The sequence below is a fragment of the Cyprinus carpio genome, chromosome A5 (genome assembly GCF_018340385.1).
Source record: "Cyprinus carpio isolate SPL01 chromosome A5, ASM1834038v1, whole genome shotgun sequence".
In the NCBI taxonomy this organism is placed as follows: domain Eukaryota; kingdom Metazoa; phylum Chordata; class Actinopteri; order Cypriniformes; family Cyprinidae; genus Cyprinus; species Cyprinus carpio.
In genome coordinates this window covers 11,747,526-11,762,061 of record NC_056576.1, presented here as the reverse complement: position 1 = coordinate 11,762,061, position 14,536 = coordinate 11,747,526, and the positions used below count along the sequence as shown (strand labels likewise).

At 35.5% G+C, this 14,536-nt stretch overlaps 1 protein-coding gene across 1 annotated transcript in view; it reads left to right on the top strand.

Moving 5' to 3' along the window:
• The window catches only part of LOC109079369 (acetoacetyl-CoA synthetase-like), a 28,159-nt gene that overhangs the window by 5,772 nt on the left and 7,851 nt on the right, over positions 1-14,536 (top strand). The window contains exons 5-12 of the mRNA XM_042753790.1: positions 1,706-1,803; positions 3,561-3,675; positions 3,834-3,915; positions 4,619-4,769; positions 6,361-6,441; positions 7,592-7,716; positions 12,230-12,294; positions 13,897-14,019. Coding sequence (XP_042609724.1) covers positions 1,706-1,803; positions 3,561-3,675; positions 3,834-3,915; positions 4,619-4,769; positions 6,361-6,441; positions 7,592-7,716; positions 12,230-12,294; positions 13,897-14,019 — 840 coding nt within the window. The remainder of the gene's footprint in view (positions 1-1,705; positions 1,804-3,560; positions 3,676-3,833; positions 3,916-4,618; positions 4,770-6,360; positions 6,442-7,591; positions 7,717-12,229; positions 12,295-13,896; positions 14,020-14,536) is intronic.

Below are 14,536 nucleotides of genomic sequence, written 5' to 3'. Positions count from 1 at the left end.
TATTTTCAGAAGTTGTCTAAAGTTGACAAAATATTCTATTGAAGACATTCTCAAAAGTAAAAGTAGTTTATGAATTAGATTTTTGCTTTGAAAAAGTGAGTGTTCTGTCAATGCAAAAGTCAACATCACAAGGTTTCCAGGGTGTTACGTTATGGTTGTTAGAGTTGCTGTGACGATGATAGTTGGTTTCTAGGGTGGTTGCTATGTAACTACTCAAGTAAAAGTTTCTTTGATTACGTATATGTCTTGAGCCGAATCTGGGGTATATTATCTTTTTTTGCTCATTTATGGTCTGCCATATAAAATTAGTACATTTAAGGGAATTTTGATACATAGACTTTTATTTAATCTTATTTTACTTATGAATAAAATAATTAAAAATATAAATTTGTTTATATTTTTATTATCCTAAAATGTTTAATTTAAAAAAAGTTAGATTATTATATAATAATAGAATTATAGAATAATTTGTATTTTTAAAAATATATTCTGAAATACTTTACAAATATTTTATTTTTTTTTTTTATATATATAATAAACTATAAAACAAAATAAAAACAAAACAAAAATATTTATACTTTACTAAATATATATATATATATATATATATATATTATAAAATAAATGCTTTTTTAGAATATGTGTAGGTCCCCTTGTGTGTGTATGTTATGAATTGTTGCTGTGCATGTCCAAAGCAAATTTCCCTTAGTGGGACAGTAAAGTATATTTAATCTAATACACTTATCTGTAAAAATTATTAGCTACATATAAGAACCGAAGAGGTAATGTCTTCCTTTAGAAAGCTTTGAAAGTGTGTGATGTTAATCTTCTGTGTAAATTCCTGTACTACAGTTCCCTTTTTATAAGTATGTTTACGTGGGTGCAAATATAACCCTGTGTTCACAGAGGTGTGTCTGTTTTGTACAAGTGTGTGTTAGGTGAATCCTGTTAGGGCGTGCAGTTCTGTGTGTGTGTTCATGTCAAAAGTATGTTTCTCTCTAGAGTGTCCTTGTCTGTCCCTTTGATTTATTGTGTGTGTGTGTGTATGAGTAGGAGTGAATATATGGCCACTTTGCAGATGAGGCCAGGGTTTATTGCCGCAGTATCATTTAGCTAATGGACACCATTTCTATTCTGTGTCGCTTTCTGTCTTTCCTTTCTGTGTTTCATTCAATACACTTAAATATCATTTTATCATTTAAACTAAGTATTTTGGGCAGGTGCTTTCTTACCAAAGTGACTTGTGGAGGCAATAATATTTAAGTTGAACATCAAATTCAGCCCAAAACTTAGAGCCAAAAGAAGATAAGTCGAGTTAAGACAGCCTGAATGATACATTTAAAGAAATTAATGTTAATATATTTATTAAGAAATATATATATATATATATATGACATATAAGATGCCTTGTTGGTACATTGGTATAATTTCTCTCTAAAGTATGCTTCCTTTTTTAGTTAAATTGCAACTATTTCTCAGCATTGCATATTTGGTGCTGCATTTATCATTTATGTAATATTTTCAGTGACCATCTCTCTTTTGGCAATAGAGGCACAGTATTTCAGACAATCTTTTAATATATTGTGCCTGCTGAGTGCTCACTAAAATAACTTGCATCTCTTAGGAGTCATTCTCGCACAATTCAGGAGATCCATTGCTGTTTTTAATGTCATTTTGTGTGATATATTCTCTCTCTTTACCTCAGGATATCTTCCCAATGGGATTCATGCTGTTGAGGCTATGCTCGCTGCTGCCAGTATTGGTGCCATCTGGAGTTCAACCTCTCCAGATTTTGGTGTCAATGTAAGAGTTTTACATGCATAATAGTTGCTATTTACCATATGACAACTATAATATATCATTTTTTAATCATGTGAAATACAATGAGCGTATAGCAGCCACTGTGATATGTGGATCATCAGAACATGTAAAATATACAGGCTAGATCAGGTCAGCAAGGTATTTCACTTGAATGATGATACAGGGAAAATACATATTTCTGAAATAAATGCCTAATATCTGCCATAGAGAATCGATGTCTACACAGAAGTAAGCCCTGTCTGGGTGCTGCTCCTGTTCGGTTTGTGTTTAGAGATTAAACGTAGTCGCAATAAATGCTTTTACTAAAGCAGCAGAGGACTTTTATTCTGTTTCTGAATTTTCAGACACCAGACTTTTAAATGGTAGTGTATGTTACATGATCTCATACAGCTAATTCCTCACTGTCAGTCACTGAAAATTAAAGTATCAAATTATTCATTTTAATAAATAATAGATAAAAACAATTGCGACACTGATGGATCCAGTGAGTGTTGTTGAGAAATCCTTTCCTACTGCCAGCCATTACCAGATATATGAATATCAGTTTTGGACTTTGGCATAAAGAATGACATAGAATGCTCTCAGCTGCCGGGCATTGCTGTACCACGCTGACGCGGCATTCTTATGCACACATGCCTTCATACTTCCACTGGTGCAGTTTGGTGTCGTGAGCTTCCACTTTGTTCTAGTCTAATGCATTACAGTATATGCACTCTATATATCCCACAAGCAAAAATTAGTAAATAAAAAATAAAGTAATATTCCACTGCTCACATTATCGCAACATGTCTTCCCCCATGTACAAAAAAGTAGGTCATCTAACCTTCAATTCTCACTGTCTTCTAATGTGTGTGTGACATGTTAGCTATGTCAGACATTCTGTCACACATACACACACATTACCTCTCGCTCCTGCCTCTCTGTGTGTCTCTCTCACATACACACTCCTATGAGGAGATTAAAGTAAGTCTACAGCCCCCTCAGGGCTGAGGTTATTCCAAAAATAGGATAGGCTCCAGCAGATAAAGCTACATAGATCACTAAGGCTTATTGACTAAAGTAAACGCAGTATATACATTACTGCCATCTGTGGTTAAGTCAGGGTACTACAGTAAATTACTGCAGTTAAGTGGAATCAATGTGGCAATTGTGTATAAGCTACTGTTCAAAGGTTTGGGCTCAGTAAGATTTTTTTTTTCTTCTTTTTCTTTTTTTTAAAGCTGCATTTATTTGATAAAAATACAGTAATATTGTGAAATATTACAATTTTAAATAACTGTTTTTGTTTTAATGTTAAATTGTAATTTATTCCTGTAATGCAAAGCTGAATCATTACTCCAGTCTTCAGTGTCACATGATCCTTCAGAAATCATTCTAATATGATGATTTGGTGCTTAAGAAGCATTTCTTATTATCAGTGTTATGATTTTTTTCAAGACTTTTTTAATGAATAAAAACGTTCAAAAGAATAGCATTTATTAGAAATATACATCTTTATAACAATGCAGAAGTCGTTCCTTCACTTTTGATCAATTTAATGCATCGCATATAAATGAATAAACAAAGTTTTGAACTGTAGTGGCTATATAGTGTTTATATATAGTTTTTTTTTTTTTTAACAATATGGCCTATTGTTTGTGTGTGTGTGTGTGTGTGTGTGTGTGTGTGTGTGTGTGTGTGTACTGTAGCTTAGGTATTTTTTCTTCTTCTATAATTTATGTGTCTCTTTTCATCTTCAGGGAGTTCTAGACCGGATTTCTCAGATCCAGCCTAAGTTGATATTCTCAGTAGCAGCTGTTGTGTATAACGGCAAGCAACACGACCATATGGAGAAACTCCAGAATGTTGTTAAAGGTATACAGCACACATTTCATGTCATTATGTTGATATATTTGCATTTCATGGAGCCTCATATATATATATATATATATATATATATATATATATATATATATATATATTTATTTTTTTTTTTTTAAATGTATTTATTTTTTTCTTATCATCTCTCTCAGGTCTCCCTGACCTGAAGAAGGTTGTGGTCATTCCATACGTTCGCTCTCGACAAGAGACTGACCTCTCCAAGATTCCAAACAGGTCTGTGCATCTATGTGTGCTTACAATACATCACATTTATTATATATTGCATTAATACTTACATTTGCATCTACAAGTTCAATTCACTTGACAAAATATGCTCATTTGTAATGCCCTAAAGTCATAAAACACAGATGACACTTGAGACAAGCAATGATTAAGAGTTTTGGGTGTAATATACTTGTATTAATAAATATAAATGTAGTATGAACTACCACAGTTTAATACTGTACATACACTATCGTTCATGTTTGGTGTCAGTACGATCTTTTTTTAAATTTTTTATATACTGTTATATATATGTTATATATCATTTACTCAACCACAAGTTGTTTCAAACCAAACCTAGGTTTCTTTCTGCTGTTCTTTTGTGTTCAACAGCAGAAAGAAACCTAGGTTTGGTTTGGAACAACTTGAGGTTGAGTAAATTATGACAGATTTTTGGAATGCTGTCCCTTTAAGATGGCTAAATATATCCTGTGAAATCCATTTTTCAGGGCACTGTCCCTTTAGCTAAATCAATACATGTCAATTGTTTGTTAGCCCTTGTTAAACTGACAGAATAAATCCATTTCAAATGTTTCTATGAAATATCAGTTGGGTTTTGTTTCCTCTCTCATTGACAGATGAAAGTGGAGTTGTCTGGTTAGGATTCACTCAGTCCTAAGTCCTCACTCTCTGTCTCCTGTACTTTTTCTGTCAGTGTGTTCCTGGATGACTTTTTGGCCATGGGTAAAGAAGGGGATCAGGACCCTCAGTTGGAGTTTGAGCAGCTGCCCTTCTCTCATCCTCTCTTCATCATGTATTCCTCTGGCACTACAGGAGCTCCCAAGTGCATGGTGCATTCTGCTGGGGTGAGTGTGTGCACGCACCAAAGACATTGTGCAGAGTCCAAGTGCCCTGAGCCATACATGACGACTAAGGAAAGAAAATAAAGATGGAAGCATTTGTTTAGCAGGTGTACAAATATCAACAGCTTAATTATCAATTTTTAATGTAGGAACTTATTGATGCATTTTATTTGCTTAAAATTGTGTGTGCATACTCATAGTTTAGGGCAATTTTTTTAAAATTAAAGCCATAAAAAATTGTTTTTGTTAATTGAAATATAGCTGAAATTAAACGAAATATAAATATTAGATGAAAAACATAGACTTGAAAAGTGAAAATTAGAAATGTTTCCTTGAAAAGTTTATTTATATAGCACATTTCATAAACAATGCTAATTCAAAGTGCTATATATTAAAAGGTTTTAAAAAATAATTATAAAACAATTAAGAAATAAAATGAACAATAAAAAACTAATATTCCAATAACAAACAAAAAAAATTAATTCAAATATAATTCAAAACAAAGAAAAGAGGAATAAATAGATGATGCTGTGCATTTTATTTCAGTTGAAGTACTAAAACTTGAATAAAATAAAGCTAAATATGAATATATAAATATATGAATATGTCTTAAACTGCTGCACGATTTTTGTAAACCTCCCTCCTATGCATGTTGGTCATAGCCTGTTTTTATACAGTCTATGGTCATAGCACGCAAAATCTCTTGAATCACCAATATTGACCACTAGATGGCAATAAGAGGCAATTTTAAAACCTGCAAGACACCATAAGCCATCCCAGATGCAATTGGGATGAGCAATTATGTGCACCATTCTCATCCCTTCTGAATGCATTTCCTGTGTAATCCCAACATTAGGGACACAGCAGCAGCCCACATGAGTCTATATCAACCATTCTTTCTTGACATACCCACGATTTCAATTCAAAAATCACCATTGCACCAGAAAATTTGTCTGAAAAATCAGGTAAGGCAAAAGCAGTGCTTGATCTTTTTGCCTTTTTTTGTGCTTCACAATCACACTTCGTATGCGCTTGGTCAGTGTGTGTATAACACTGTTTTAATTTTCATTTTTCACAGATTTTCCCTTTAGCCTTCGTGGCATTTGTGTCTGACGCCTCTCTTGCGTGCTGGATAATTAGAGCGCTGTGTCTATGAAAACACAACACAATCGCATATGTACACATGCAACCTCGTTTCTTTCTTCTCACTCTACGGATGATCAATGTTCAGTGAGCTCTTATGAAAACAGTAGTCATGTCAGGTTATGGCTGTTAGCGAATGAATGAACATGCTAGCAATTAATGCTTTCACTAGGATACGTGTTAGATGCTTGTTGCAGGGCATGGGGTTAGAAAAAAGGAATGTGTGAGGTTCTTTAATCCATGCAGTGTTGCTGATCCTTTAGTTCGCTAATTAGGCCTTTCCCTGCCTGCCAGAATAGTTCTGAACGTACAACACCAGCACAAGAGAAAGAACTTGAGATTCAGAAAAACAAACACATGCTTTCTTATGTCGCCTCTGATATTGCAGACCCTTCATCACATTAACTTTGAACGTTTCACCAGTTTGACCTTTTTGTTCTCCTTTCCTCAGGGCACTCTCATCCAGCATCTCAAAGAACACATTCTCCATGGCAACATGACCTACAGTGATGTCATCATGTATTATACTACGGTATGTATCTGCATCTTAGATGCAGTAACTACACCATCTTGGTGGAAAACCGCATCTTTCTCCAATGACATTAATTCAGAAGTAGCTGTGCTCTCTGACTGAATCTTTGTCAGCCCCATACAGTATGCCTTACTGCATCCGAAATCGCATACTTTCCTACTATATAGTATGCAAAAACAGTATGTTAGGTGAGTAGTACTGTATGTCTGAATTCATAGTATTCACAAAACAGTAGGTGAAAAGTAAACGGATGACCTGCTTCTTCTGTCTGCCTACCAGTGCGCATATGATGGACACTTTACTATCCCATGAGGCCACGGGAGAGGATTTAATATTGTGAAAAAAAATGACATTTTAAAATGTTTTCTGTTTTAATATATTATAAAATACATTTCTGTAATGGAAAAACTGAATTTTTATCAGTTTAATATATTTTATAATATAATTTATTGAGATAATATTATATTTATTTATTGTGAAGGCAAAAATCTGGAGATTTTTCTTATTATTATCAATGTTTAAAATAGTTGTGCCGCTTAAATATTTTTATAGAAACATTTTATAACATTTTAAAAATCATTACTGTCACTTCTGATCAATTTAATGCATCCTTGCTGATTAAAAGTATCAGTTTCTTCAAAACTTCTGAACGTTAGCAGCATGTAGATTGCTTACATCTACAGGTATTATAGAACTCATTGTGTTAGTCTTTGATGTGAATGATTATAATGTTATTTTGCGCCACTCCCACAGTCTTAGTTATTACATAGAAAAAAAAAAAAAATCCAGAAAAAGTAATTTCAGAGGCAGAGAAAATCATTACATTTTGATGAAAGATTTTAAACAAACGTACTACTTTAGCATGACGTGCACTGATGAATCGTTCCCAATAACACAGGGACATTTATTAATAAATCAGAATAACATAATTTTCCATTATGTCTTTGTTAGGACAATGTATTTTCTTTCCTCTATGTCTTTTAGTAAGGTTCGCAAAATGAAGATACACATAATTTCTGGGCAGTCCAGTGTGATATTCAAAATGATATGGTCCATTTTGAACACTGTTTGTATTTGGTGTGTTTACCCAGTCTGGTCAGAGTCGGGACAAAAATGTATTCTCTGACCCAATCTCTCTTTTTATGTGCAGGCGGGCTGGATGATGTGGAACTGGCTGGTGTCCTCTCTAGCTGTTGGGGCTTCTGTGGTCCTGTACGATGGCTCCCCTCTTCTTCCCAGTGCCAATGTGCTCTGGGACCTTGTAGACCGTCTGGGGTAAGTAAATGGTAAATTATAATGTGTGAAAGACACTCTATAATGAAGGTGTCACAGTCAGGAGCTTCAGTCACTTTTTCCCCCCTCATGCCTCTGCTGTAATTGGCTGAGGTGTGGCAGTGCTTATCACCAGCATCTGCTGTGCCCTTTGTGTAAATGACACCACATCACCACGGCAACCTGATTTAAAGAGATGGGTCTAATTGGCCACCTTTAATGGGGCATCAAGTTCCTTTCAGAGTTTACCTGTTATTGATCAGAAATAATCAAAGTGCAACAGACACTGGAGTTCCTTTGGATCACACTTGATGTGTGTGTGTGTGTGTGTGTGTGTGTGTGTGTGTGTAGATGCTCATTTTCAGCTCCCATGGCTACTGGTGAAAGCCTCTATTCTTAACTCTCATTGTCTCGTCTCTTCCCAAGAGAAAGAAAATAGAGACATTTTTGCGGCAGCTTTTGGGAAAGCCAAAACACACACACATTTTTATTACTCACCAGACCCATGTGTGCTGCTTGAATCACTTCACTTCAGAGACATATTCATTTTATTTATTTGTTTATTTTTACTTTTTTATTTTTTTAATTAGGGTTGACAGTCAATTAAAAATAATATATAATTAATTACACACAAATTAATATAATTAAATTCAATGGCATTCAAAAGGTGGGGTTCAGTAAGATGATTATGAAATCAATACTTTTAATAGAATAGAAAACAGTTTTAAATTATAATATTATTTCACAATATTGCTTTTTTATTTTATTATTGTTCAAGTAAATTCTGTCCTGTGAACATAAGAGACTTGTTTCAAAAACTAAAAAAAAATCAGTCTTACCAAACCAAGACTTTTTAATGGAACGTGTATGTGAAATGACAGTTTAATAATATTAATTGCAAAAAGCCCCTGAATAAAGAGAAAATTTCAAAATGGAGCATTGTGGCAAATGAGTAAAGCTTTGAATAGATGTTACAAAAAAATATTTATTTCCAAATAATTGAATGTAAGCCTATCACAGTTCTACAGGTCACCGCAGTTTGTCATTCTGTCTGAAGTTTACACATCACACATTCTAGCATTTAGGCTGTACTTTTTTTTTTTTTTTTTTTTTTTTTTTTTTTATGTTGGTCTATGGCGTCTTTGGCCATTTCTCAATTTTTAAAAACATGTCTGCATTCAGTTCCATGCCATTGCCTCAGTCTTGCTATATTGAATGCAAGATTGCATTCTGTGCGAACTGTTTTTGAGCGGTCTGCTCTCAGTAAATGTGATTTGGCGAGGCGTGTTGCCTGTGATAGCAGCTGATCTTCAAGTTTGAATTGCTTCAATGGAATGAATATTCCTTAATGTGTAATTTACATATGGGTCAGAGGGCATGTTTGGAGTTTACTGAGATAGTGACGGTTCATTTTTAAGTTTAGTGGATACGCTATCATTCAGTGTAGTTCAAACCCACCATCTTTTACCTTTTAATTCCAATCAACAGTCGATAGATTGAACCAAGTGCCCTCTACATTTCTTTTTTTCTTTTTTGATAATGTTACACTCAAATGTTTGTCACAATACAGAAGATCTTTTGCTGCTTCTATTTCATCATGAAGCAGTCAGTCTCAACTGGTTCTGAACCTTTTAATCATTGGACTAGGAGGGTGTTTACATGGCAACTTGTTTTATTTCAAAAAAGCAAGGAAGATCTTGTTTTCCATTCCTTTAAACATCAAATCGGGCTACTTTTAGGTAATACTAACTAGTTTAAGGCACAGCATCTTAACTTAGTGCACACTTCAAGACTCAAGCTTGATGCTTTTGATCTATAAGTCTGTATCCAAAAATTGCAGATTGTAGTTCATACCCATTGACAACACTGTTATAGTGTCCACAATACTGAGACACTGGTCGTAGGTGCTACGACCTTGCCAGGCTTGTTTTAGACTTTGAAGCATGTTCCAGTTAGTCTTCAATTGTGTTCACTATCCTGACAAGCGAGAGGGCAGTAATGAGCAACAGACAATGAAGCTAATAGAAAGCAAGGCATTGGGAAACTGGTAAACAAAAAACAATCAAAACTTCTCCAAACATCTCACCAAGTGCTGTTTCATCTATATTTTTGAGCTCTGTTTCTTAGTTATCCTGTTCTGTGCAATTCTGTATAAAACAACTGCAAGATTTTCCTTCCTGTTGTCTGTTTATAGTGTCAAGAAACACTTCTTCCGTTGCTTTGTAAGTAAGTTTGTGAGGGAATATATTCTGGGATCATCGCTTCTGTCGAGGTCTGCGATCAGTTGTGTAGTGTGTGCAGGGAAACATTTCTGTGTACTTGGCTTTATTTGATCATGCTGTCCAAATTTGTATACATTTGCCTTTGTGACAAATAAAGTTCATAACTTCAGATTGAATCAGCCCATCTACCCCTTTCCTGCAGACCAGGTAGAATAAAACATGCTCTTTCTTTCTCTCTCTTTTGTCCCACTATGTTTAGACGTATGAATGTATTGATCCTGGATTAGCTTTTATCTTGTGCTGCTCCCGTTTCAGATTAATTGTGTTTAATGTTTACAAATAATCAATATTCAATCAGAAAGCAGACGGGGTGTCCATGTAGATGAAAGAAAATGCATAAGGGAAATGTATTCTGCACAAAGGGCCATTGTGAGACTTGGTCATGATAGACAACTCTTTCTTTGTCCCATATTGTCATTGTTGGAGAAAAATAGCTCCTGTTTTTGGTCTTTTATAAGACAGAAGAGACTAAGAATGGATTGTGTTGAAGTGTAAGACAATGGACACAATAGTTTCTCCATATTTTGAGACACCTTGATATATGCCATTAAGCTGGGCCTTAACATAACCGGGGGCTCGTCCGGGACATGAATTGGGCTAGTTTAATGTCAAGAATTGGCTTTTTACAATCCACATAACAATATTTATGTATCACTACACATTTTGGGCCAGTGGAACTTTCAATGACTTTCACAAAGCATTGACATGTTGAGTTAAAGGGATAGCCTTGGAGAAACCGAATGCCGTTTCTCACTGCTTCATTGGTGATAATGATGAATCCAACCTGTTGGTTCACCAATAAGCTAAGTATCTGGTCAATATCTGGTTAAGATCTGGTGCACACCTATATATTGTAAAGGAATTCTAAATAAATTGTATTTGCTTGAGATTTTACTTCTATAGGCCAAACTTGCTTGTCTCATTTGCCAGTTGTATTTTCCATGTGAAGATGGGGCCAAAATTATGTGGCTTTTACGAAATGAGCTGTCTGAATATTTAGACGAGCTTCACTTCTTTAATATTAGAAAAATGAACAACCACGTGATAAATTCTATGGATAGACTATGCAGTAAATCAGAGGTCCATAACGCTATAAACGGAAGGAAGATCAGTGGTTGGTCATATCATTAGATTGGTTCTGGCAAGTTTTCCCATTTTTCCCTGACTGATGTCTTGCTTGTGAAATCACGTTCCATTTCATTTCATATACAATTCTCTTCTTACATCCTAAATGTCCCATTACTAACCAGGCCTTGCCAGCTGCCACCAATCACACGCAAACAGGACGTTGTCATGGCACCTATCCACATATAGGGGGGTTTTTTTTTTGGAAATTTTGGGGAATATAAACAGAATGACAAATGAATTTAGATGGATACTTGATTATATTTATGTGCATCTTGCACATTGATTGTTCAAGACAAATATAGGTTAATTTTACCTTACCATTTTCTGGTTAAAAATTAAATGTTTTTAGTGCTATACATTTCACACTTTATTAAAGATTTCATGGTTGTGTCGTCAATATGCTGACAATTTCGGAATGACATGTTTTTTGCTGCTCTTGGAGCTGTGTATTTTGAACATTGGAGTACATAGAAATCCTGTTTTCACCAGGTTTAATTGTTAAACATCGGTTAGGATCATTTCTTGCACTTGCAATTCTTTTCCACGTGCATTTAGGGATAGGCATTTTCTTATATTATACAACCTCTATAGTAGAAAGTCTGCTCTACTGTAAATTTGCTGGGAATACAGTATAAAACTCTGCTAGACAAATGGAAATTACACTAACACAACCATGTTGACAGCATTTAGGGTTGTCTGTGCTCTTCAGATATTGCACTGCCATCACCCCCACCACCTGATTTCTGACTGCGAGTGATTCCATCAAGAGATGGCTGACCGAGGCCTCTGCAGGTCAACAGGCCATTTAGATCAATTCCACCTCATTGACACTCAAAGTGCTCCGCTTTTTGTTCTATAGTGAAAGCACAGAGATCTAAAGTGCTGTGGAAATTAGGTTTTCATATTTATTGGTGATTTGACCTAGTGTAGCGATTCCCAACCACGTGTACCTCAGGTTTCCTTAAGGATGCTGCCTTTTATTTTACCCCTAAATTGCTGTTCAGTTTTGCAAACTCTAAGAAAGCTATTTTATTTTTATACATTCAAAATATACACTTAATTGTTAACATCTGTTTTTGTCCATTTGTTTTATCATCTGCTGACAGAATCACGATTTTTGGGACTGGAGCGAAATGGCTGTCTGTGTTGGAGGAGAGAAATCTGAAACCTGGTGAGCTGCATTGAATTACAATCCCTCTGTCTTCTCTCTTTCGTTTCTTCACTTTTTCTTTCATAATAGGATTGTCACTATACAATATTTCAGCAGTCAATACCAATACCACTGTCGAGCATTACACATTCATACTTCAAGCCTGTTCAGATTTTTTTGGGCACATTATTTGCTTATTTACAAATCTACAGTTTACCTTGTTAGAAAGCACTTTGTTGCACATGTTTGATTATTCATGTGCATCTGTGAGGCAAATGCCCCAGATTGGGTCTGTACTCGGTACTTCTGATACTGCATTAATAAATGTATATGTATATTTTTTTTAGCTTCCGTTTGCTTCCAAAGTACTTTGGTCTTTTGACACACCTAGTACACACTAATTTCTCCACTTTCCCAGCAGTCTCTAGATGCCCCTAACTCATTCACTAAACTGCATATGCGTGCTTGTGAATATTCAACAATGAGACAAACTGAAAGTGAATTAACTTACAGTGCAAGAGAGCGATCGAATTAGAGGTCTTTTATTTTATTTTATTTTTTTTATAAAGAGTAACTCCCCTGATGAGGAGACTATTTTATGAGCCCCTGTGGTTTCCCATGCGGGGGTTAAAAAACAACTTGAAATGAAATTCGAATTAATATTGCATTCTATAAATATTTAGTAAAACTCAATTAAAAATTAAAATTCTCTCATCATTTACTCACCTTCAATTTGTTCCAAACCTCTTTGAGTTTGCTGAATGCAAAAAAAGATGTTTTGAAGAATGTGGGTAACCAAACATTTGCTGGTAGCCATTGACTTCCATATGAGCACAATTCATATTCATGTTCAATGCTTTGTGAATGCCAGTTCATGTCATCTTTACTGATTAAGCTCTTGTTGTGTTTGAGGTATTGGAGGAGTTAGTGGATTTGTTTGTTTTGCATGTGTGTGGTTCAGTGGATTGTGTGTTGGGGGGTCAGAAATGTGCTTCCTGGCCCTCCACTGTTCCCTTTGGCTGCTTGACATTTCAGAGTAACACCTGTTAGCCTGTGGGGTGTGGCACTGGCTCTGATAACCGGGGCGAGAGACCCTCTCTACATGGGACCCCAGACGGGTGGCCTGGCATGTCGCCTGCATACATTTCAGCACAGCTTAATGCGGTTCATAATTCTGATCACTGTGAGCCATACCCATCTGCCTCCGGACTATAGACAGTTTGAATAGATCACAGCGAGCTGTGCTTTATACTTCAGGACTGCTTATAATATAATGTCGAATTTGGGGAATATCAAAATTCCGCTTAACATTTTACATTTTAATTTGAATAAAATTGTTAAATGCGTGCTATGTTAATTGCAAAACAAATATATAAATCCCCTAATTCCTCCAATACCTCAAACACACCAAGAGCTTCATCTTTAAAGACATCATGAACTGGCATTCACAAAGCATTGAATATGTTAGCTACAGAATGAAAATGTAGGGACATCGATCTGAATTGAAATATATGTGGTTATTATTGTTGATCTTCTTTTGAGGCCTTGCAAGCTGTAGCATTTCCTTTAGGATATGCTATATTGTTTTAACTAATAGATTTTGTTTTTCTTGCCTATTCACAGCGAACACACACAACCTACAGACCCTCCACACACTCCTTTCTACAGGATCTCCATTGAAGCCTCAGAGCTATGAGTATGTGTACAGCTGTATTAAGAACAATGTGCTCCTGGGATCCATATCAGGTGGGCATTCTATTCTATTCTATTCTATTCTATTACCTGCCTCTTTTCCTCCCTTCTTTCTTTCTTTCTTTCTTTCTTTCTTTCTTTCTTTTCTTTCCTATTTAAAAAAAAAAAAAATTTCTTTTTACTTTGTTCATCTTCCTTTCCTTCCTTCCTCCATTTCTCTCTCTCTCTCTCTCTCTCTCTCGCTCTCTCCTTCTCTCTCTCTCATTCTTTATTCTCCTCTTGATAGTACAGTGTGTGTGTGTGTGTGTGTGTGTGTGTGTGTGTGTGTGTGTGTGTTGCAGTGTGATGCCTGCAGGGCCCTGCGGAAACAAATTAGCATCAGCATTAACAGCTGTGGTGGACTGCTGATTTTGTGTGCATGTGTGTGTGTGTTTGTGACTATGGTCTCGCAGCATGTCTCTCTCACACACCACCTGTGCCCAGTTTCTCCCTGCGGTTTCACCAGATGAGCTTTGCTCTCATGGCAGGTCAGCGGCAGCCTGCTACAGTCATGTTATTCACAATCAACCTT